General features: G+C 42.2%; 1 protein-coding gene across 1 annotated transcript in view; it reads left to right on the top strand.

Annotated features, from left to right (window-relative positions):
- The window catches only part of LOC149456825 (cytochrome P450 4B1-like), a 45221-nt gene extending 27841 nt beyond the window's left edge, over nt 1-17380 (top strand). Inside the window, exons 4-12 of the mRNA XM_089684431.1 lie at nt 2261-2388; nt 3242-3366; nt 3492-3643; nt 9621-9727; nt 10633-10823; nt 11613-11746; nt 13836-13900; nt 16005-16087; nt 17002-17380. Of these exons, the coding sequence (XP_089540557.1) occupies nt 2261-2388; nt 3242-3366; nt 3492-3643; nt 9621-9727; nt 10633-10823; nt 11613-11746; nt 13836-13900; nt 16005-16087; nt 17002-17179 (1163 nt within the window). The 3' untranslated portion in view covers nt 17180-17380. The remainder of the gene's footprint in view (nt 1-2260; nt 2389-3241; nt 3367-3491; nt 3644-9620; nt 9728-10632; nt 10824-11612; nt 11747-13835; nt 13901-16004; nt 16088-17001) is intronic.
- The last annotated feature ends 8640 nt before the right edge of the window (nt 17381-26020 follow it).

Below are 26020 nucleotides of genomic sequence, written 5' to 3'. Positions count from 1 at the left end.
AAGGTCAATAATTGCCACCTGTTTTTCAAAGAATGAATGACCTCACTAATAGAACTCAGAATCAGCAGCACACATGTCATGACTGTTGGGTCTGTTGGATTTCTATTACTCTACTACACCTGCTAGTACATTATTTGCCATGTAGAAATATAATTTCTACCAAAAACAGTGATTGATCAGATTAGTGATGTCTGACTACTATTATTTTGAACACAACTGTATATATATATATATACATATATATACAGTGCATTCATAAAGTATTCAGACTTCTTTTTTTTCTCATTAATCTAACACCATGGTACCCCACAATGACAAAGTGAAAACAGAATTTTAGAAATGTCTGTGAATTTATTTAAAAAAACTGGAATATCACATGTAAATATTCAGACTCTTTACTCAGTACTTTGTTGAAGCACCTTTGACAGAAATTACAGCCTCAAATCATTTTTGGGTATGATGCAACAAGCTTTGTACACCTGGATTGGGGGATTTTCTGCCATTCTTCGTTGCAAATCCTCTCGAGTCAGGTTGGATGGGGACCATCTGCGGACAGCCATTTTAACCTCTCTCCAGAGATGTTCAATAGAGTTCAAGTAAGAGCTTTGGCTGGGCCACTTTAGGACATTCACAGAGTTGTCCCTAAACAACTCCTGTGTTGTCTTGGCTGTGTGCTTAGGATCACTGTGGAACAGTTTTTTATTGAGGATATCACTGTACTTTGCTCCATTCAGCATTCCCTCAACCCTGACCAACCTCCCAGTCCCTGCTGCTGAAAAACACCCCCACAGCATGATGCTGCCACCACCATGCTTCACTGTGGGGATGGTATTGGGCAGGTGATAGGTGGTGCCTGGTTTCCTCCTGATATAACATTAAGCATTGAGGCCAAATAGTTGAATCGTGGTTTCACCAGACCAGAGAATATTGTTCCTCACAGTCTGAGAGTCATTCAGGTACTTTTTTGCAAACTCCAAGTGAGCTTTCATATGTTTTGCACATCTTCCGTCCAGCCACTCTGACATAAAACCCAGATCAGTGGAGGGTTGAAGTGATGGTTGTTCTTCTGAAACTTTATCCCATCTCTACACAGAATCTCTGGAGCTCAGTCAGAGTGACCATCTGGTTCTTGGTCACCTCTCTTACTAGTGCCCTTCTCCCTTGATTGCTCAGTTTGACTGGACGACCAGCTCTTGGAAGAGTCCTGATTGTGCCAAACTTCTTCCATTTGAGAATTATGGAGGCCACTGTGCTCTTGGGGACCTGGGGTAAAATTTTTTGTAGCCTTCTCCAGATCTGTGTCCTGCAATAATCCTGTCTCTTAGCTCTGCAGGTAGTTCCTTTGACCTCATGGCTTTTCCTCTGATGCAGTATGCATTGTTAGCTGTGAGGCCTTTTATAGAGAAGCATCTGCTTTTCCAAATCATGTCCAGTCATTTTAATTACCCCAGGTGGACTCCAGTCAAGATGTAGAAACATCCCAGCAAAGATCAAGAGAAATGAGAGGCACCTGAGCTAAATTTCAAGTGTTGTTGCAAAGGGTCCGAATTCTTATACCAATGTGATATTTCAGTTTTTAATTTTTTTTTATAAATTTGTAAACTGTTCTAAAATTCTGTTTTCATTTTGTCATCATGGGGTACTGAGTATAGATTAAGGAGGGAAACAAATGAATTTAAACAATTGTAGTATCAGGATGCCCTATAACAAAATTGAAAAAAGTAAAGGGGGTCGGAATACTTTCTGAATGCACTATATATATATATATATATATATATATATATATATATATGTATATATACAGGGCGGTGGGTGTTCCAGAGGTCTGGAATCAGAATTTCCTTCCCTACAAAGTGCATTGCGATGGCACAGAAACATGTGTGGCATATTGTTGTGAACTGTTCTAAAAGATGAAATCATCTCTACATGTAACAACGTCACTTCTGCTATGTTACGAAATGTTCAACATTCATGTATTTAGCATGTACACAAGTGTCAGAAAGGTTATGGCTATCAATCTAAGCATTTATTCTAATAAAACATTTAAATACATTTTTGCCTATGGTTCTAGACCTTATGACACTCTGTATCATCAAGGAGATTTTGCTATAACCACATTTAGACATCTAAGGAGCCAATTAATTATTTATCTCAGTTGAGTCTGAAATTTCAGTTTTATGTGCACTGATCATGTACCTCATGTATCTCTGGTTGTTATACATATTTTGCTCTGATCCCTTTACTATAATTTTTTATGCAGGGAAAGGGTTATTGGTATTATCTGGTGCAAAGTGGCATCAGCACCGCAAGCTGCTAACCCCGGGTTTCCATTATGATGTTCTGAAGCCATATGTGAGAGTGATGTCAGACTGCGCTAATGTGATGCTGGTAAGGAGGAATCAGTGTTAGGATACAGTGAGTAAAGGGTGGAGAAGTAAGGAGTTACCCACCTGTAGGCAGGTGCAGCCTGTTTCCTCCACTGTAGGTGGCACTAAACCTGAGCTGTACTGCAGCTGAAGACAAAGTCATTGGAAACCTGTGAAACCAGGTGACCCTGGAGGCCATCTTGGGTCATTCAGAGTCTTTTTAAGCCCCTGATCCCAGGCTTTGGAGCACTTTTGTGAAGTGGCTAGTGTAGGGAGAGCTCACCCATCTGTCAAGGACAGCAGTAGGGAAAGGTTCCAAAGGTGTAGGGAAAGAGTAGGGCTTATGTCTACACTTCTGTAAGCCTCCTCTTAGGTTGGACCAACCAGGCTGCACTTCACCACCCTTGACAAGTGCTTAGTTGGGGCCTACCACTGCTGGCTTGCCGCTGCATTGACTGTGAGTTCCCGGAAGGGAGTTCCACCTTATCGGGCTGTTGTACTATTCTGCAAGTTCTTTAACATATTGGTTTCTGCATCCTGGCCCTCAGTGTCATTATTGCCTCCACACCACACTGCATATACCCCACACACCATTTTCACAACTGGTGTAACAGAAACTGCCCATTAATATTCAATCATATGTTAACTTGCTCTGACTGTCTTGCCTATCTGTGTAAGGCCCAACTTGGATCAGGGAAGGGTTAGAGCCTATGTTGAGGTTTTATTGTTGTGTCACTTGCTGTCAGAGCTAGACAAAAAAATATTAGTATCAAATAGTTTACTTTACGTACGCTGTCCAAAAAATGTAAATATATATGTATAGTCTTTAATGAATAATTGCAGTAATATATTTTTTCATGTTTGACCTTCATTAGGACAAGTGGGAACATCTGGTTTCAGATGAGAAATCCGTAGAGCTGTTCCATCATGTCAGCCTCATGACGTTGGACACCATCATGAAATGTGCCTTCAGTTACCAAAGCAACTGCCAGAATGACAGGTCAGTATCTTCTAAAATGTATTACAATATTTTTGACTTTTCTTAGCTTATTGCTATGGGGCATGTGATGTAGGAAAGAAATTATTACATGACATAGACTGGTCTACCATTTTGTGCCCTTACAGTGAGAGTGAATATATCAAGGCCGTCTATGAGCTGTCCTATCTGGTGGATTACCGAGCTCGTTGTTTCCCTTATCATAATGATCTCATCTTCAACCTGAGCCCCCATGGATATCGCTTCCGGAGGGCACTAAGAACAGCTCATGAACACACAGGTAAGTGTCAGTTAAGGGTATTTGTTCGTCTGCTTCTGTGCTTCTGGCTTCAATACTCTATCAGTCATTGACCTGCAATAGGTATGTAGAACTCCTAATCTGTGTACTAATCGATGACTCCGAAAGTTTGAGGATCAACATGACAGGAAGGCAGTAGGAGATCAGCAGTGGAATCCCAGGGCTGGCCCATTATGGGACAGTGTAATAGACAGATTTTTCTGAACAAGTGCTATTGTTTTCTTTGACAGAAAGCCAGTATAAGAACTGTCTCCTTGGGGTAATAACCTGCATTCTTGTTTACATCAAAATCAGTCAACAACATATACTGGTGAAACTCGAAAAATTAAAATATCATGAATTAGTTAATTTATTTCAGTAATGCAACTTAAAAGGTGAAACTAATATATGAGATAGACTCATTACATGCAAATCAAGATAGTTTAAGCCATGATTTGTCATAATTGTGATGATTATGGCTTACAACTCATGAAAACCCCAAATCCACAATCTCAGAAAATTAGAATATTGTGAAAAGGTGCAATATTCTCGGCTCAAAGTGTCCCAATCTAATCAGCTAATTAAGCCATAACACCTGCAAGGGGTTATTGAGCCTTTAAATCAGTGGTTCTCAACCTTTCTAATGCCGCGACCCCTTAATACAGTTCCTCATGTTGTGGTGACCCCCAACCATAAAATTATTTTCGTTGCTACTTCATAACTGTAATTTTGCAGTGGGAGGAGTAGTGCCATGTCATTAGTGTCAGTGGAAGGAGTAGTGCCCCATCACTGATGTCAGTGGGATGAATAGTGCCCCATCGTTGGTATCAGTGGGAGGAATAGTGCCTCATCATTGGTGTCAGTGGGAGGAATAGTGCCCCATCCTTGATGTCAGTGGGATGAATAGTGCCCCATCACTGGTGTCAGTGGGAGGAATAGTGCCCCATCACTGGTGTCAGTGGGAGGAATAGTGCCCCATCATTGGTGTCAGTGGGAGGAATAGTGCCCCATCACTGATGTCAGTGGGATGAATAGTGCCCCATCGTTGGTATCAGTGGGAGGAATAGTGCCTCATCATTGGTGTCAGTGGGAGGAATAGTGCCCCATCCTTGATGTCAGTGGGATGAATAGTTCCCCATCACTGGTGTCAGTGGGAGGAATAGTGCCCCATCACTGGTGTCAGTGGGAGGAATAGTGCCCCATCACTGGTGTCAGTGGGAGGAATAGTGCCCCATCACTGATGTCAGTGGGATGCATAGTGCCCCATCGTTGGTATCAGTGGGAGGAATAGTGCCCCATCACTGATGTCAGTGGGATGAATAGTGCCCCATCACTGGTGTCAGTGGGAGGAATAGTGCCCCATCACTGGTGTCAGTGGGAGGAATAGTGCCCCATCACTGGTGTCAGTGGGAGGAATAGTGCCCCATCACTGGTGTCAGTGGGAGGAATAGTGCCCCATCGTTGGTGTCAGTGGGAGTAATAGTGTCCCATCATTGGTGTCAGTGGGAGGAATAGTGCCCCATTGTTGGTATCAGTGGGAGGAATAGTGCCTCATCGTTGGTGTCAGTGGGAGGAATAGTGCCCCATCGTTGGTGTCAGTGGGAGGAATAGTGCCCCATCGTTGGTGTCAGTGGGAGGAATAGTGCCCCATCATTGGTGTCAGTGGGAGGAGTAGTGCCCCATCATTGGTGTCAGTGGGGGGAGTAGTGCCCCATCATTGGTGTCAGTGGGAGGAATAGTGCTCCATCACTGGTGTCAGTGGGGGGAGTAGTGCCCCATCACTGGTGTCAGTGGGAGGAGTAGTGCTCCATCACTGGTGTCAGTGGGAGGAATAGTGCCACATCATTGGTGTCAGTGGGAGGAATAGTGCCCCATCATTGGTGTCAGTGGGGGGAGTAGTGCCCCATCATTGGTGTCAGTGGGGGGAGTAGTGCCCCATCATTGGTGTCAGTGGGAGGAATAGTGCCCCATCACTGGTGTCAGTGGGGGGAGTAGTGCCCCATCACTGGTGTCAGTGGGAGTAGTGCCCCATCACTGGTGTCAGTGGGAGGAATAGTGCCACATCATTGGTGTCAGTGGGAGGAATAGTGCCCCATCATTGGGGTCAGGGGGGGGGAAATAGTGTCCCATCGTTGGTGTCAGTGGGGGGAGGAATAGTGCCCCATCATTGGTGTCAGTGGGAGGAATAGTGCCCCATCATTGATGTCAGTGTGGTGGAGGGGAGAATAGTGCCCCATCATTGGGGTCGGGGGGGGGGGGAAATAGTGCCCCATCGTTGGTGTCAGTGGGGGGAGGAATAGTGCCCCATTGTTGGTGTCAGTGGGGGGAGGAATAGTGCCCCATCGTTGGTGTCAGTGGGGGGAGGAATAGTGCCCCATCGTTGGTGTCAGTGGGGGGAGGAATACTGCCCCATCGTTGGTGTCAGTGGGGGGAGGAATATTGCCCCATCGTTGGTGTCAGTGGGGGGAGGAATAGTGCCCCATCGTTGGTGTCAGTGGGGGGAGGAATAGTTCCACATCGTTGGTGTCAGTGGGGGGAGGAATAGTGCCCCATCGTTGGTGTCAGTGGGGGGAGGAATAGTGCCCCATCGTTGGTGTCAGTTGGGGGAGGAATAGTGCCCCATCGTTGGTGTCAGTGGGGGGAGGAATAGTGCCCCATCGTTGGTGTCAGTGGGGGGAGGAATAGTGCCCCATCGTTGGTGTCAGTGGGGGGAGGAATAGTGCCCCATCGTTGGTATTAGTGACACAAATGATGGGGCACTATTCCTCCCACTGACACCAATGATACTTACTTTGCTGACCCCTGCTCCAGCCTGGGCTCGCTCTCTCACTTACCTGTCAGCTGTCTTCCTTCTCTGGCCGCTCTCCTCTTCACTCACTCCGGCAGCTCCCTCAATCTTCTTTGATGTACGCGCGCTGCCGCTCGGCTCCTCCTCTCCAAGCTCCACCTCCTCGCCGGTGATTGGCCGCCTGTGTGCCTCTCCTGAGCTACAGTTCCGGTGGCCAATCAGCGGCGAGGAGGCGGAGCTGCTGAGCGATCCCGGAGGTGTGGCCAGGTGACAGGAGCAGCGTATCATCCCGCCCACACATCGCCTGAGACGGAGGAGCGGTGTCTCGGTTCCTAAGACCATCGCAAATATGTGTTTTCCGATGGTCTTAGGCGACCCCTGGGAAATGGTCGTTCGACCCCCAAAGGGGTCGCGACCCCCAGGTTGAGAACCGCTGCTTTAAATGGTCTCTCAGTCTGGTTCAGTAGGAATCACAATCATGGGAAAGACTGCTGACCTGATAGTTGTGCAGAAAACCATCATTGACACCCTCCATAAGGAGAGAAAGCCTCAAAAGGTAATTGCGAAAGAAGTTGGATGTTCCCAAAGTGCTGTATCAAAGCACATTAATAGAAAGTTATGTGGAAGGGAAAAGTGTGGAATAAAAAGGTGCACAAGCAGCAGGGATGACCACAGCCTGGAGAGGATTGTCAGGAAAAGGCCATTCAAAAGTGTTGGGAACTTTCACAAGGAGTGGACTGAGGCTGGAGTCAGTGTATCAAGAGCCACCACACACAGACGGATCCTGGACATGGGCCTCAAATGTCGTATTCCTCTTGTCAAGCCGCTCCTGAACAACAAACAACATCAGAAGCGTCTTACCTGGGCTAAAGAAAAACAGACCTGGTCTGTTCCTCTGTGGTCTAAAGTCCTCTTTACTGATGAGAGCAACTTTTGCATCTCATTTGGAAACCAAGGACCCAGAGTACGGAGGAAGAATGGAGAGGCACACACTGCAAGATGCTTGAAGTCCAGTATGAAGTTTCCACAGTCTGTGTTGATTTGGGGAGCCATGTCATCTGCTGGTGTTGGTCCACTGTGCTTCATTAAGTCCAGGGTCAACACAGCCGTCTACCAGGAGATTTTGGAGCACTTCATGCTTCCTTCCACAGAGGAGCTTTATGGGGATGCTGACTTCATTTTCCAGCAGGACTTGGCAGCTGCCCACACTGCCAAAAGCACCAAAACCTGGTTCAATGACCGTGGGATTACTGTGCTTGATTGGCCAGCAAACTTGCCTGACCTGAACCCCATAGAGAATCTATGGGGCATTGCCAAGAGAAAGATGAGAGACATGAGACCGAACAATGCAGAAGAGCTGAAGGCCGCTATTAAAGCATCCTGGTCTTACATAAGACCTCAGCAGTGCCACAGGCTGATAGCTTCCATGCCACGCCACATTGAGGTAGTAATTGCTGCAAAAGGGGCCCAAATCAAGTACTGAGTACATATGCATGCTTATACTTTTCAGAGGTCCGATATTGTTCTATGTACAATCCTTGTTTTATTGATTGCATGTAATATTCTAATTTTCTGAGATTGTGGATTTGGGGTTTTCATGAGCTGTAAGCCATAATCATCACAATTATGACAAATCACGGCTTGAACTATCTTGCTTTGTATGTAATGAGTCTATCTCATATATTAGTTTCACCTTTTAAGTTGCATTACTGAAATAAATGAACTATTGCACGATATTCAATTTTTCGAGTTTCACCTGTATATAAGTATGAAAGCAAAAACAGTGCTAACCATCATGAAACCAACAAAACAAAATAAAATATACAACATAATCATATTTCTTTTTCAAGCAATATGTACAAAAATAATCAATATCATGACTAACACATATACAGTATACAGTACAGTCCCACTATTTGTGATATATTCTTACGCGAAAACAGTGAAGTCTTTAGTGAAGTGCAATCTGTGCAGCTAAAGGAGCACCATCCACCACCAGCGTTATTCAACTTTTGCTGTGTAAAGAATTTAAAGTCAGCCTTTGAGGACTGAAATATAGAAGCTGCTACTGCCTACTGCTTTTAAACAGTGCAGGTTTTGGAGCGTGGAACTTGTATGAGGTGGTATCAAAACGTTTTAAGTTTTGTAACATGCCAACAGATGGCAGCACAAGGCTGCATGCACAGTCATAGGGAGCACCAACCTTCATAAGTCAGTGTGCCAAAAGACATTGTCCTAGGTCCATCGGGAGCTGTGCAATTGGTGCTATTCTGACCACGGGCATTACCACGTCTGCTATTTCATCATGGACAGCAAGTTAGAACAAAGAACAAAGTGAAATTCAGCATGAAACTGGGCAAATCTATCACAGAAATGTTTGACAATAAGTCATTTGAGGTGTTTTGAGTGGCATCCGGGCTTCAAGAGCAGAAGAACATCACTGGAAGATGATGAGAGATCAGGAAGACCTTCAACAAGTTCAACCCAAAAAAATGTAGAAACCATTTGGCAACTTGTGCATGATGATCATCGGAGAACAAGCCACAACATTGCTGCCATTGTCAGTGTGTCATATGGAACAGTCCAGGCAATCCTCACGTGTGATTTGAACATGCGCCAAGTTGCTGCCAAGTTCATCCCCAGGCTGCTGACCCAGGAGCAGAAGGAACACCATGTCGAAGTCTGCCAAAAACTGAATCAGTGTACCGTGGATGTCCCGTCCTTCATGTCAAGGATGGAACTTGGGTGTACGGGTTTCATGTAGAACTTAACGTTTACGCTCTGTTCTAACTTGCTGTCCATGATTAAATAGTAGACATAGTAACACACGTGGTCAAAATAGCGTACACAGGACAATGTCTTTTGGCACTCTAACTTATTAAGGTCTGTGCTCCCTGTGATTGTGCGTGAGCCTTGTGCTGCCATCTGTTGGAATGTTAAAAAACTAGTCTTAAAAAACTTTTTGATACCACCTCATATAGGTGATGCTGCATCTAAATATGGACGTGGACTTGAGTAATTTATAGCTCCATTTAAACGTCTACACTAATAACTCCTTCTGAATTCAGCTTTCTTGCTGTATTGATATGATATGTTCAGATTTCAGAATCTACTAAGGTGACAGTAACAACATATTATAAATAATATCATGGCATTTTTTTTGGTTGACACAGCACATTCTTTCCAATACAGATAATGTGATCAAGCAGCGAAAAGAATCTCTTAAACAGGGCACTGAGTTGGAGAAGATCAAACAGAAGAGGCACTTAGACTTTCTCGATATTCTTCTGTATGCCAAGGTACCAAATCCAGGCTGAAAGGACCACCTGACATAGATGCCCTAATTTTTCTTCAAATGGTTCTTACAACAAGATTTTATTAATATCGATGGATACATATATAAAATCTTAGTAGATTACCAAAATAGATCTCTTTCCAAGGAAACATTTCCTAAGAGAAATGTGGGCTACCACTGTTGACTTGTCATTTTGCAAATACGGTTTTCCTGGCTATAATGCTGACCCACTTGCTTCAAGCCTTTGAGTTGACTTGGAACAAGCATGTAAATAAGTGCATCTGATTTTGCTGATCTGCATTCTTGTTCTAGGTCAATGTCTCAGGATATATTGAAGCCAGAGATCAGCATAACAACCAGATGACTAGCATTTTCACAGGAAAATCACTATTGGCAGTCTCCCACAGTTAAGCCACTGTGCTGCCCATTACCCTAAATTCCTGTAATGGCTCAGTGTTAGTGTTATCACTTATAGTATTTAAAACCTGGCAAAGCTTTCTACACTATCCAAAAACAAAACAATTGGGCTGGAGCTGGGCATTATAGGCTTAAAGAGATAGACACATTTACATATATGGTGCTTTGTGAATAAAATGGCACCTTTAATAAAGGATCTGTTTGGCTTTACCATACAACTGCATTCAAAATTTACATTAAGAATTCCTTCTGAATTCAAAATTGAAAAGCCAACCTTCGAGGGCAGAAATATAGATGTCTTTGCTGACCTAGTCTACTCCAAATATGGCATATCAGTTCACTCCTGGTTGGATCCTAACTTGGGCTTTTGACTTGACTCTCTCTCTCTCTCTCTCTCTCTCTCTCTCTCTCTCTCTCTCTCTCTCTCTCTCTCTCTCTCTCTCTCTCTCTCTCTCTCTCTCTCTATATATATATTATATTTTAAACCATCAGGATGAAAATGGTCAAGCTCTCTCTGATGAAGACTTGCGTGCTGAGGTGCACACATTTATGTTTGAGGGACATGATACAACGGCCAGCGGGATCTCCTGGACATTATACTCTATGGCTACACACCCTGAACACCAGGACAAATGCCGGGAGGAGATTAGAGAGCTGCTGGGAGGTCGGAACACTTTGGAATGGTGAGAACATGTTATATCAATGTCCAGTATAATACGATGACTTGCTAAAGTCCACCTTTTAGAAAAAATAATAAATGCACATATATTTGTAGGGAAAAAAGTGTGCTTTTATTATTGTTCCTCCATAGGAGACTGCAAAGTATTGCACCCACGATCAGTGGATTACGGGTGTAATGCGACACCCTTGCAGACTCTCCTTCCAGCTCCCTGTCCATACTGAGGTATGGACTTTCAGTTACATATCTGTAGGAAGTGTCAATCGACTAAGAATGTGATGATTACCATACTTGTATTCCATTGAGAAATACAAATCAGTCTGCCACAGTGGCAGAAGGGACATGTAGTTGGATCATTCACAGATCTCTCAAATTTAAAGGTGACAGCAGGAGAAGTAACCCATACACTGTCACAGAGGGGGAACTGTTTAGGGCTGGGGTGGAGGGTCTGATTTGCATCATGTTACATATTACACCCTAAATATGGGTGCAACGTGTAATATGGTGCAAAAGATGATGTTAGGCTTTAAATAGCAGTTCTGTGTGAATGTTTGGAAATTCCAATACCCATTGGTTCCCAATTTTCTTAAAATTCCAGATATAAGGATTTTGTTGATGGTTCAACCCACTATTGGCCATGCTGAACATTAATATCAGTTTTGTTTTATTTGTATAATTTCCTTTCCAAATTCTTCACGTTTTTAATATTAAACCCCTGCTAGGAGAATATTTTAAAAAATGCTGAGAGTTGGGCTTTAAACTTTTAATGTATTTCACTTTTGTGTGTGATCAGGGAAGATCTGGCTAAGATGCCATACACCACCATGTGTATTAAGGAGAGCATGCGCCTGTATCCACCAGTGCCAGGAGTGGCACGTCAGCTTGCCTCGCCTGTCACCTTCCCTGATGGGCGAACCCTTTCTAAAGGTCAGTCATCACAAATGCTTCAGTTACTGAGATTGTATGTTCTGTGTCTTTAAAACCTTCCTACTATTTCATTTTTGAATGTATATTTTTCTGAAACTGCACTTATAGCAATTTGTCATATTCCTCTGAGAACATAATTAGGGTCTCAGCACATGAATAAGCTTTTTTACCCATGTTGCACTCCAAGAATGTGGTTGCCACAATGTTATGTCTTCATCATGCCAGTGAACACACCAAATTGTTCTATTGTTATTTGTCACTACGGCACCCATATCATTTCAGCTAACTGCCGCTAACATGGTGACAGTACTTCTCACAGGAGTTTTCATTTTGTATTATTAATCATAGGTGGTACACTCCATTACTTTCTCCTAATAACCTTAAAGGGTCAGTTCACCATTACCAGGCCTAGTAGGTTTTTTACATACCTCTGGAAGCCTGACTGAAAAACTCTAAAAGGTGGCATCACCCTGTCCTGGCTTGCTGCTAGGACATTGGTAAAAATCACTTAAAAAGATAAACATCATTTTTATGCTACGAAAACAGAAACATGTAACAAATATAAAGTAGGTATCATTCAATTTGGATGTAAAACTGTAAATACAGCCTAACCTAACCTACCCTTGAATATGGGTTGTATAGCTGCTGTGCATGCAATTCCAGCATTTTATTGCTTCTGGGAGGCACAAGGGCATCCAGCTCCTCTGCCTGTAGCCTGCCAAAATCTAAGGCAGACTGAAATACATTGCGGCTGGAAGTGGCTGAATGATTCCAGCCACAGGCTCCAGGACTCTAGCCTGGATCTGAGGGATACCAGGATTTTGTTGAAATCCTGGGAAGGTCCCATGGAATCTGGGACAGTTGTAAGGTACAGGTCAGCCAAAAATGTACCTGAGCTCTAGAGAAATGGCACTGTATGTGCTTGGCCAATGGTCAAATACATCAAACAATGTCAAAATGTGTGCAGAAACTAGGACACCTGTCTTATGAAGTGGTAAGAGAGGAGGGAAGCTGAGAAGAAATCAAAATCAAGAAAGATAGAAGAAAGAGTCAGGGTAAAGCCAAGTGAAAAAGATTTTGACACTTACACCTATGATACTACACCTACAGAAGCAGCAAGAATGCTGAGCACAATGATGTCAGATAATGGCCAATGGTTTGTCGGTATCAGTCATAGTACCACACAGCAGTGGTGTATTTAGATTTTGTGCTGCCCTAGGCAACACAGAAATCGGACGCCCCCCCCCTCCCCGGCGAAGAGAGCCTGGCACCGACCAACACCAGACCCCCCCCCCACTGAGACAGCGTGACAGTGACCAACAAAACCCCTGCCCCATCCCCATAAAAAGACACTCACCTTCACAGCTCTGGACATCCCCAGGAACGACAGTCGGGCTCTGCATACACCATCAAGCAGCCCCTCTCGGATCCCACCTGGTCCCCATGCCGCACATGTCCCTTCAGTGCTGCCCCCCTAAAAATGCTGCCCTAGGCAAATGCCTTGTTTGCCTTGTGATAAATACTCCCCTGCCGCACAGAGTTGGAGAGACTTCATATGTATTAGGGTCCAGGCATTCTCTGTCCACAGCTGCACATATACACGGGGATGCTCGTGACATCATTAATCTAATATGGCTTACCAATGTAATTTACCTAAAATGGCCATATTAGATCAGTGATGTCACAAGCATCCCCACCCCTTTCTGTACACGCAGCTGTGGGGTGGGGAATGCCCTGGTCGCAGTTGATTGGGCGTTAGTGGATGGGACTGACAAATTCCTTACAAGTTCGGTCTGAACCCAAGTACAAACCAAACCTGAGCTCATGGCATGGCATGCGGATATATTCTGTACATCCATACCAGTCTGCCAACATTTCAAGGCAAGAGGATTGCTAACATAGGGGTTATTTCTCTTTTGGCTCTGTAGTGCCAGACTTACTTTAGATTCAAGGTAAATTGTATTGTAAGTGAACCTGGATCATTAACGTTTAAAAAGAACCCTTGAAAAACTAATCTCTAATCATACTAATTTACCCTCCCACAAATGCGATTTACAATTTACGTCTTTTTTCTTGTTTTATCTGACAGATTCCATTATCCTTTTGAGTATATATACCATTAACAGATGTCCAAGTGTCTGGGATGATCCAGAGGTAAGGTTGGTCTACTTGAAACACTGGTGTGTGTTTAGTAATAACATGAAATTGTTCATTCATTTCTTTTATTATTATTATTTTTTCTAGTTATATCTATAGTAATTTGGCAAAAGCTCTGTGCAAAGTCTCTCTTGAACAAAGTCATTTCTGCATTTGGTGAAATCACACCAATTTATACATTGTTTGTTGTGTACGACACCATTGTGTGTTCTTACTAAAGACTGATAATAACTACTGTCACACATTACAAGACATGGCAATACATCACACATTGAGTGTGTACCTCATTTACTAAACACATTTCTTTACAATGAGGTATGTTGGTCACCAATTAAACTTGTCTAAGTCTTGATTATGTTATCCCTTTGCATCTGGCATGTTAGATTAAAGATTCAGAATGCACCCTCTGCACACTTCGATACACCCCCACATACAGTACTTCTTGAAAACCATTGAACAGAAATAGGGATTCTTGGTTCTCATATATGGCAATACAGGTTCAAGCTGGCCAGCGGCATCAAAAGGATCCCCCTCTGGCCAGCACCTATTCTACTGTGCAAAATTGCATACTTTAATAAATATATAGTACCAATATGGGGCTAGACAGACTCAGCTGAAGGAGAGCTACAGACCCAGGTCTGGTCACTGACCTACATTATCCAATAGAATGAAGGAAATGTCTGTGCTCAAATATAATTAGTTTATATACAAAATATGAGCTTCTAAGGCCTCATGCTGCACATAAACATGAGTTCAAGAGCTTTTGGTGTTTTTTTTGCCAAAGCTCCTGAACGCAACTCAGTAAAAGCCTATGTGTCCATGTAGAACAGCAGCAGGAGTTTAGGGCCAGCTAAACGTCCTTCTCCTGAATGCAGAAGAATCACATTCAGGAGAGGTATGTTTTGGCAACAAAACGCTAAATGCGGCGAACCCCCCTTCCCCCTTTTTGTTTGAACTAGAGATGGGTTCCTCCTTTTTCCTCTTTACTGGGAAAATTGTTGGGTAGGTGCAGCGTGGTTTGGTGGACAGTCAGCACACAGAGTCCTGATTTGCCAAAAACAATGTATTGTAACAATAGTTCAGCAGTACAAACAGGCCTGGTGGGAAAGCTCACCTGACTGGGAACACTTACAACACAGTGTAGAGACTGCAGTATGTAGACTCAGAGCTGCCGATATAATCTGCCATGAGGAGTGGAGTGTGGCTTGGCAATATGCAGGGAACGTTTCCTGTGAAGGTAGATGTAGTCCCTGCCCTTTTCCTACTTCTCTGGAATCTTTCCCTATTGCTAGTGCCATCCCCTGTGACCCTGTCCCTACATTAGCCACTCACATAAAGCACGCCAAACCCCAGGGTCAGAGTCTTAAATAGACTCAGCTTGACCTAAGATGGCCTCCAGGAACACATGGGGTAAGAGCATCCATCTGGATCTCTGCCCTGTGTGACCGATGTAGTGAAAGTTAAAACCAGTTTCCCTTGACTTCATCTCCCCTCTGCTTTGCCACTGAGGTCCAGCACCACTTGCAGTTGAGAAATCAGACTGCACCTGTTTACAAGGTGAATTGGAGATATTCAGAAGGAGAAAGAATTAACCCAAGGTCCTAATGTGGCTAGTATGAGATGACTCAACTATAAAAACAATAGGAGCTTTAGATGCAAACATTACATCAGCATTTTAAGTTTATGTACTGTATACCCCAAACCTTTTACGTTCATTTTGGATATATTATTTTGTTTTATTTTTTTTCTATCTATGCCCTTTTGGTGAGATTTCCTTTCATTTTCTGCTGTGAACATAGAACAATTCCCCTGTTAGGCAGTTGTCACCTGACAGGCAGTTATTCCCTTTGGGAGATTTACTTTCCCCTCCTGTTCTGATGACAAATGCAACATTTTCTCTTTCAGTTAGAATGGTCTCCAGGACAAATAGTGCAGGTGAATCCCCCCACCTCCCTAATGGGGACATAAACAGCAATGAAAATTTAACAGGGTTTTAATTCATGCATAATCCATCAAAAACAGAAGAAAAGGTTTAGGCGATACATACCATTAGAGATCATTTAAAATGATACACACATCATTATTCATTTTCTGCTTTCAGGTTTTTGATCCCTTGAGATTTTCACCAGAAAATTCCACTGGAAGACATTCATACGCCTTTGTTCCTTTCTCAGCTGGATCACGGTAAATGTCTGATTTTACATATACTTCTATCAAGTTTTATACAATATGTGCTCAATTTTATGTCAACATCTCTCCTGGTGTAAGTGACATTTTAAGAACCAATGAGCTCATTACAGATGGACATTCATTATTGATGGACAATTTTCCATCATTCTAGCATAGGTGTGGTATGGAAGGATTTACAATATCTTGGAAATCCAGCCCACAAGATGAAAATAATGGAGAAATCACATTTTGGCTTTGAAGATGGCTCCAGAACTTGTTTGAGCTTTGGGCATTTGGCTTCCGATGACTTGGAGTGGAGAGCTGAAGCTCATGTGCACATCGCTGGATCGGGATGGGGCTCAGGTAAGTATTAGGGGGGCTGCTGCACACAGCAGGTTTTCTATCTTCATGCATAGAATACATTAAGGTAATAAACCTTGAGCTTTTACAACCACTTTAAAGACACTGTTACCTTCCCTTAAGGCCCCTTTATACCCACCTTGCCTGTGCTCCCTCACCACTCCTGCCTCCATCACAGCCTTTGTCTGGGTATGGGGAGCATATAACCTGTTCTATGGTGATAGTGCATGAGCCTAGCAGCCAATCGCAAGGTCCGAGCACTGTCATATGACTGAGGAAATGACAAACCTGATGTCTCAGGTTGTCAGTGCTGCTAATTTCAGTGCAAGCTGAAACAGAGGAAAGAGCAGCAAGGAAGGGCAAGTATATGGGCCTTATATGGGCAAGGTGAAAGTGTCTCTTCATCTAAAATTCAACTTTGTGCCAGCACTGCATGTACACAGACACTTCTGTTGCTGCATTTTTGGGAAAATTGACCAACATGACAAAATAGCCACTACTGCATGTAGGTGTTCTCTACTGACTTCCATGTATGGATGATTATCAAATTGTTGAACTGTATGTTCCAGAAACTGCATCGGACAGAACTTTGCCATGAATGAGATGAAAATCGCCCTCGCATTGACATTACAAAGATTTGAGCTGAGCCCAGACCCCGAGAAAGTTCCAAAGAAAATTCCTCAGCTCGTTCTACGATCTGTAAATGGTGTCCATGTATATCTGAAGAAAATACCACAGAAAAAATAGGACACAGAAATTAGAAGGATATTATAAGTGTGATGTTGCTGCAGTTACTGTACTTTATGTGTAATATACTGTATAAATATATCAATATATGTGATTTGGCTATTTTTTATATTTGATAACATTAATAGTAGTAAATTGAATAACCATGTCATTGTACCATTACAAAATAAATAAATTGCTGGCGATATTAACATGACAAAATGGTTCTGACTGATACTTCTGTATGAGATTTGCTTGTTAGTCATATTACCATGAAGAAAGAGCTTCTTACTATCTGCAATGACTTATAGTAGTATGGGGTCGTTGTACTATGAGTTCAGTTGTGTTATGTTAATAAATAGTAAAAAGGTAACAACCACTAACTGACCACTGGACCTAGAATGTTCAGGTCTGATCCTGCTTCTTTCTTCATCATTATATTAAAGCCTAACTCCACGTTTAATGTCCTGTTAAATATCTCCAAGCACAAGTGTAAATGAGATAACCATTACAGTATATTGTTTTCTATGCAGTGTTGGTTGATTTTTGTGATACACACGATGCAATATGTGGTATATCATCAGTCCAAAAGTGACAAAGTGTCACAAATGTATTATCTTGAGTGCTCCAAAGACTCCAGAAATGTGATGAGCAGTTAGGAATTCGATGTGTAATTTATTCCTCTCGAAAGCCTGAAGGTGCTCCTTGGATTTTGGGACTCTCTATGTGGCTAGGTTGTGAAAAAGTCTCAAACCTGTGATATCCCCATACCCATTTTCTGAAAAAGTGTGGCAACAATATTACAACTTTAAAAAATTCACCATATCTCTTACTAAATATTGAACTGTCTACTTTCCAAAAAGGGATTATTTTGGGGGTATTTGTGCTGTCCTGGCATTTTAAGGCCTCATCAGGACTGATTCATTTTCAAATACATACAGTATATATACCTAGTTTGTAGACTCTATAATTTTGGCACATAAAAAATAATATACACACATGATTTGAGGGTTTTTTTTCCAAAATATATTTTTATTTAAAAAAGTCAAAACGATATAGAAATACATTACTATAGTGAATAACAGCAAATCCTTTATTTCAAGTAGAGTCTCTGTACCGGAACACATGGTAATGAAATATTCACAAAGAATCAATGATCAGATTTTAGTTATTTTTACCAAAGAAATGTAGCAGAATACATCTTATTTCACAAAGGATTTTTTGCATTTTTCAAAGAATTACAAGTTAACAATGAACAGAGAGTTAGGGCACGATAAAGAAGTAATAATTTAGGGTGAGGTGTACAATATAGAAGAATCAGCTTTATCATAGCACAGAACACTAGCAAAAATGAACTGCGCAGGGTAACAATGTAGCGGTAGTATGAATCATGTAACATCACGTGCAGTGCATTGGCCTACAGAGGAGGTTGCTCTGTGCTGGCTGTGATGGATGTTTCAAGGAATGGTGGAAGGGGAGAATCCAGTGGCACTCTTAGAAGTTCCACAAAATAACATGCAAAAAAGAGAAAGGAAAGATGTATAGAGAAGGCATAGAGAGAAGCAAGAGATGGTGAGATAAGTGGAGGAAAGCATGCCCAGGAGAGTCGAAAAGAAGGAGACAAGAGTGGGAGAAGGCAAGGGGAGAGTCCCCTGTGGTCCAGCCAGGAGTCTCGCTCTCCATATGGCTGGGGGTATTCAGAGTGCAGGGTGCAGTCTAGGGTCACCTGAGCAATATATGCAATTCAAAGATCCCAAATTTTTAGGAACTTGGCATGTGTCATCCAGAAAGGATGTGAGCTTCTCATGTCAGAATACATTTTGGCCTAAATTTATGAAGAAAGATTATTTATTTGCAAAATTTTACAACAGAAACTAAGGCTTTTTAAAATATAATTTTTGGTCTTTTTTCTTTATGTAGCAAAAAATAAAAAGCAGTAGTGATTAAATACCATCAAAAGAAAGCTCTGTCTCAAAAAAAAAAAGAGAAAAAGTGTGACAGCACTGAAAATTGAAAAATGGCCTGGGCAGGAAGGGGGTGAAAGTGCCTGGCCTTGAAGTGGTTAACTGTATGCAGCCTCAGCTCAATTTTGTTCAAGGAGTGGGACAGGAATTTCTCACCCCACTGCTGAAACCCAGGGCTGTATACTGTATACAGCTGAGGCTACACACAGTTAATATAGAGTGTCCAGCAAGCGTAGCTGTTAGCACAGTAACTAGTAAACAAAGTTTTAAATAACAGAACACAAGATACACCCACCCCATTACATACACAACATAAAAAAAAAAAAACACAGTAAAGGTTGTGAGAAAACTTTAAGCCGTGGCCCCTTAATGGGGTTAAATTATGAAGTAAATTTTAACCTTTATTATCAAACAGAACCACTGTTAATTATTAGACCAACATGCTTAGTCACCAAGACTCAAGCAGCAATATCTAACTCCAACCCAATAGCAGTTTACCAACCAATGCCCTCCCACAAAGTGGGCGACATTACCCCATAAAGACTGACCATGGCAGGGAAAAAACTGAGTAAAGGGAAGTCTGGGCAGTGTTAGTTGGTTAAAGGTTTCAAAGGGAAGGCTGAAAATAATCCAGAAGTGAGTCCAGATGACAGACCTGAAGTAGCTTCTGACACTTCCCAGTTACGGGGGGAATACACTGGTGAAAGTTTACATGCTGTGAATAAATGTCTAAGTGTCCGGTTAACTGAGACACTTAGTAATACACATAGAGGTAAGGAACTCCCTGTTCTCTGCTGTTTCTAGATGTATACAGCCATTCTTGCCCCACATAAATGTAATTTGAATTTCTAAAGGTCCTTGCCATCTATACAGATTAAGAGGGATATGAAATTACAGGTTATTTTTGGAAGAAGTCTAATTTTGAGTTAATTCCACTCTACCCACTCAGGCCAGGTTATAGGAAGACCACCTACCCATCTTCTCAGATCGCTTTTTGAATAAGGGAGAATAATTGGCCCAGTAGACTTCAGTTTTTGTCAGTGTGAATATAAAAGATGTTTATTTTTTAATTTTGTACTTTTTAACAACCTCAGCAATGAAACAATCACCATGCAGCACTACCCCCTTAAGATCTGCTGAGTATTTTTGGGTTCCCTGTCTGTTCTGAGCCTGCTTTGGAAACATACCACCATAAAACCTTGATCAAGGGAATCCGCTGGCCTCGTAACACAAAGTAATTACACAGTTAAAAGTAAACCAATATTTTGATTGTATTGAGAACAAGGAAATGGTGCAAACACAAAAGAAATAACAGTAGAAGAAGAAAAAGAATACAACTCTTCTGCACACTTGTCGGGGCCCTAGTTGGTACACATTAAGGTCAAGGTTCTTTTTGTTTGAGAGCAAGGTTTATTGAGGAAGTAGTAGTGGAAAAATTTCTCCTCTGACTGATGGCAACGTTAGAGAAAGGGTCCTTTAGTGGAAGTGGGTGAAGGCAAGGATCAGTAGAGATAAAGAAGGGTTAGGAATGGACTCCAATAGAATTTGTATTCCAGTAGATGGGGAACGGACTTGATTAGACAAGCACCTTTATGGCTATAATATGTTAGAGAGGAGGCATTAACAGTGCTGCTATCCTCCAAGACAAATGTACGGTAGAAGCAGTCCTGCATTCAGTGCAATGGGAGGGGTACAGAAACTGTAGGCCTTAATACTGAATTGGGCTAAGAGGTCTGTGTTGCGGGTGGTAAACTGTGATGTAAAGTGTGCTGCACTGATATAACTGAGAAAAGAACAGGATATCTAGCAGCTGATGACAGTTTGGGTCTTGGAACCCTCTCACCAAGTCTGCAATCTGGATGGAGTGAAAAATGGTCTCTTGGTTGAGTGGGACTCCTGGTCCCTCTGAGAACAGAACGATACCAGGCATGATTTCACAATTTGTAGGCCTACAGAGTCAACTCTCATGCTTGTAAGCAGTGCCAGCTATCTGTAATGCTTACGTCTGGCTCTCCAATAAAACCAGATCCAGTCTGGGTCCACCGAGCCCTGCACCAATGTCCAGCACATGTCCTTCTCACATAGTCTCTCTCCTACATTTAGGAAGTTCGTGGGCTTTAAGTTATAAAGGTTCCCACCCTCTTTGCCAGCTCCTCTGAAAAATGTAGTCTGCCTTGAGTATGTCCATGAATAACAGTCCTGTCTTCGGCATACAAGTTTAACAATACCTTGCTAAATTCAAGTCTGTGATAGCTAAACTGCTAAACACAGCCATCTTGTGGTTAATCAACTTCCTGCAAACAGTAACAATGCAGTGTGTTACAACCATGTTAAAATATTGCTTGAGTATTTTGCATTTTAACACACATTATGCAGGTTAGAAAGGAACAGTTTCATTGCCAAGAATGATACAAATATTTAACCACTTCCAGACCAGACACTTTTACCCCCTTCCTGACCAGGGCAATTTTCAGCTTTCAGCGCTATCACACTTTGAATGACAATTGCACAGTCATGCAACACTGTACCCAAATGAATTTTTTACCATTTTTTTGAGACAGATAAAGCTTTATTTTGGTGGTATTTATTCACCACTGGGATTTTTATTTTTTTGCTATGTAAATGAAAAAGTCCAAACATTTTTAAAAAAAGTGTTTTTTTATAAAATTTTGCAAATAAATAATATTTCATCATAACTCTTTGCCAAAATGTATTCCGTTATCTTTTTAGTAAAAAAAAAAAATCCAAATTAGTTTATAACCACAAATCATAATTTTTAAACATTTTTTTTTACATTTTTATTTTTTTTTTAATATTATTATTTTATTTTTTATTTTTTTTTTTTACATACTGTCACCCTAGCAGTACAGTGTCACCATGGTGACACTCTACTACTTGTGGGGGGTGATGAAGATTTTTTTTTTTTTTTACACTGATTGCTTTTACACCCATATAGGATGCAAAAGCAATCATTTCTCTTTCTCTCTGTCTGCATTCTTGCACTCATTGAGAAGTACTGAGTGAGCTGTGATTGGTCACAGCTTGTCACATGGTACAAGGCTGTTGTGAATAGCCTTGTACCATGTGACCTCTGTGATCATTCACAGATTTCACACGTAGTAAGCAATGATGTTACAAGTGACATCTTGCTTACTACTTTGCATGTGATCACTGATTGGCCAATCAGTGATCACATGATCGGAACCTCGTACAGAGGTCCCGTCCGACGATCGGTGTTTCACTGTGTCCGGAGGACACAGCAGGCACCGGATCGCGGTGCTGCACGCTCCCAGGGAGTGCGCACAAGCAGGGTGCGGGGAGGCCGTTTATAAACGGCCACCCGACCCTGCACTGCCACCGTCCTGCCGTTTATATGCAACGGCCGGTCGGGAAGTGGTTTTAAAGCAATGGATAAGTTCATTTAAATTGGCTAGTAATTGTGTTGGTGCAGCCATAACAGATTTGCTCAGATGCTCATCTAGGTCTATGTTTTTGGTGGTCATGGCTCATAGAGCACTGTGGCTGAAATCTTGGTTAGCAGACCCTCTGTCAAAAAGTAAACGGTGCATGATAACATGGGTCCTTTTTTTTGGCAGTAAACTGGATTCTGTGATCTTCCAAATGACAGAAGGAAATCAACACTGGTTTAACCATACTGTGGAAATACATTCTCTGGGCCTTTTCTAAATAAGAAGCAATCAAATAAGCATTTTGGGAAATCAGGATCTTATTGTCCTTGCTAGGAAATTCATAAGGAATGGAAAGGATAGCAATCTTCCTTTCTGAAGCTCACACATTTCAAAACAGCAGTTCTTTGAAGCTCTTATAAACCTTTATTGACAGTTTTCCTGCTCAATCTTGTAGCGTAGGAGGCAAACTTTGATACACTTTCTCTGGTATCACATTCTAAGCCTACATGTTTGCTCTATGGCCCTCACAAAATCCAGATTTGGATCATTATGTTCAATCATATCTGTTCCAGGGAGCCATTCTCCAAGTATTGCAAGGTTAGAAGGATAAAGAATTCTACTCCACAATTTTTCTAAAAGAAGTCAGTGGATTACCTGCCTGTCTTGGTTCTAAAAGGCATCAAGTACATTCAGGTTTCCTCTTTTCAGATAGAATCTCCTCATTCAATAATTCAGTTGGTAAATGCTAAAGTTCGGATGCTAGCAGTAGATTTATTGGAGGCATACTGTACCTTTAAATGCCTATACACTCAGCCTTTCACCAATTTCTGAGATTCTCAGAGGCAGACCACTATTATCAGTTTGTAGCCTTACTGTCCAGTGTAACAAACAGAACTAAGGATCTTTTTCAAAATTCTTTCACCATTGGTGGCACTTACTGTGTTTATCAGCAAGGTCTTAAGATTCTTTGTAATTTTCAATACTCTGACAACATTCTTTTGATATCTCATTTTTGAGACACATTGTTGATCCACAGAAAGACACTACTCTGATCTTTTTATTCTGGCACATTAAATTGAATAAACCTCCCAGAAAAAGATATTTCAACACAGTATAGAATTGAATGGAGCTACCTTTGGAAAAAATCAAAACCATTGAAGCAAAAAAATGTGATTTATAGCAGACATCTGACAGCATCTTAGTTACTAAATTAAAAGACACTTTGTCCACCACTATACTATTAGTGAAATGGGCTCACTGGAAAAATAGAGGTTTTCTGAGACAGTGAAGGTGGTGAAGTGTTCTGCAAAAAATCACAGTAGCATCTCAGATGAAGCAATCTTTGTGGTGGAATATGGCATGTTCAAATCTCCAGAACTATCATCAGTAACATTGTGGCTATTGGATCTTGATTATTTCACACCCATCAAGAAATTGTCCTGGCAATCTTGCAAAGTATGTCTCTGGAACTCTGGAAGCACATTCACTAGATGTAGGGAATGTTCTCCATTATTAGGCTGAAAAGTCTTTACATTTCAGGAAGTCAGTTTGTTTTTTTGGTTTTGTACCTGTCTCATCTATTTTACAGCTAGCTAGTTAGGATGCCAAAGTGGGGAAGGGGTTAAACTCTACTCCGTTCTGTATCGGGCATTCTTGAGCCCAAAGAACAATGTAGCCTACAGCAACTCACAGAACACCCCCACAGGGAACCTTATCTGGAATCAGGACTCTGCCTCTGAAGGACTCTTACCTGTTACGGTATGAACTGGACAACCATGTATAGTTAATTAGGAATGCTGCTGTATAGATTGTTAATCTCCAGGAAGGGCAGGAGGGCTGTTAACCGTTTTATGCCTGGTCTGAAGTTATTCAAAGGGGTCCAAGAAGATACATCTATGTATCCAGAAGAGCAGCCCTGTAAGTACACATGGGGATGAAGGGGAAGGAATGGAAAACCACTACAAGGGATTAACTGAGAAAAGGAGTTGGCGGGAAGTGTATAGCTGCTAAGGGGAACCATGAGCTGGTGTGAATGTAATAGCAGCCATACAGCAGAGAGTGGTACCAGGCATGGGTGGCGGGATCTCTGGTAGCAAGGGGTCAGTGCTCTGACTCCTTCCCTAGCGGTCAGTGCCCGAAAAGCAATTGGAACCAAACTTGTGGCACGGAGACCCGATGGACTTTGATGCAGGTACATGAAAGATGGAGGAGTTGGTGCACCCGCAAGGTCCACGCTTAGTACATGGTGGGACTCCATCCTGACACTGGGAGTGAGGTTACAGAGGAAAGCTTGACTGGTGGAGCAGGACAAAGGCTCAGCGGTGTCCCCCTCTAAATGTTAAAATGTGTGAGACAAGGCCTGCAGCAACATGGGACAGAGTGTTTCATGGTATAAATCCTCAAGTTTGTTACACAGCTGCATGAGCTGTACTCATGAAGCACCGCCTTAATGTTGAGTTCACATGAACACGGCCCTGCCTGGTCCCGGGTATTAGTGAGCGTGTACATGAGAAAGGTACCCTCACTTGTTGGGCGAGTTGGCCCCGCCCACAAGTTCATTCGTACTAACAGCAAGAGCAAGAAAAGGACAAGCTCCATAACTATCTTCTCATGGCTGGTGAAGATGATCCAGAAGGCATACGACCTAAGAGGTTTGTGGGTTCCAAATGCCATCATTGCACACTTTAAACAGCTATGGAATTGTCTTTGGCAGTATCTAGAGGGGTTTCTTTAGAAGAGATATACAAGGCAGTCACATGGCTGTTTAAAGGTGAACAAAGCCATTTATATGAAGATTTAAATCTGACAATGCTGACTGACCACTGTACTCACTTCAGAGATCAAAACTATCCTTGGATTTGGTAACAACCACAAATCCATTCATACAGGTAAGGCCCCTTTCTCATGAGGTAGACTCTGCAAGGATCAGCATGTTTGATCAGCATGGAATCTGGCTTTCTTCTATGGACGGTTGGATGTAAAGGGACTGCCTGTCCATTTACACCCTACTGCCATCCAATCTGCTAGACAAAGGGGGAACGAATCCCCATCTGTCTGTTTGTAGCAGATCAGGTTGGGTTGGATGTAGGCAGGTGTAAACGGGCATATGTCCATTTACACCTGCTGCGCCACATAGGAGAATGGGGGGGTCTGATCGGGTCCACCTGAAAAACAAACAGGCAGGCCGGATTGGACAACTAGTGTGAAGAGGGTCTTAAAGAATAAATTCACCTTTGGGAACATGTTACATGTTCCATCCATTTTGAGGGTGATGTAACATGTTTCCACGGCTTCAGCCACTGTCAGCTGTCCTCTTTCCAAGAAAAAAGGGATCAGTTCACATCAGTTTTCATCAGTATACATCAGTTTTCATCAGTATACATCAGTTTTCATCAGTTTTCATCAGTATACATCCGTTTACCATCCGTTTACCATCTTTTTTTTGTTTTTTTGGGGGTTTTTTTAGAGAAGAAACATAAGGGTTTCTT

This window comes from Staurois parvus, unplaced genomic scaffold (genome assembly GCF_062004578.1).
Source record: "Staurois parvus isolate SC_StPar_1 unplaced genomic scaffold, SC_StPar_1.0 ptg000347l, whole genome shotgun sequence".
NCBI lineage: Eukaryota > Metazoa > Chordata > Amphibia > Anura > Ranidae > Staurois > Staurois parvus.
The sequence above is the reverse complement of the archived record's forward strand: the minus strand, read 5'-3'. Positions and strand labels throughout refer to the sequence as shown.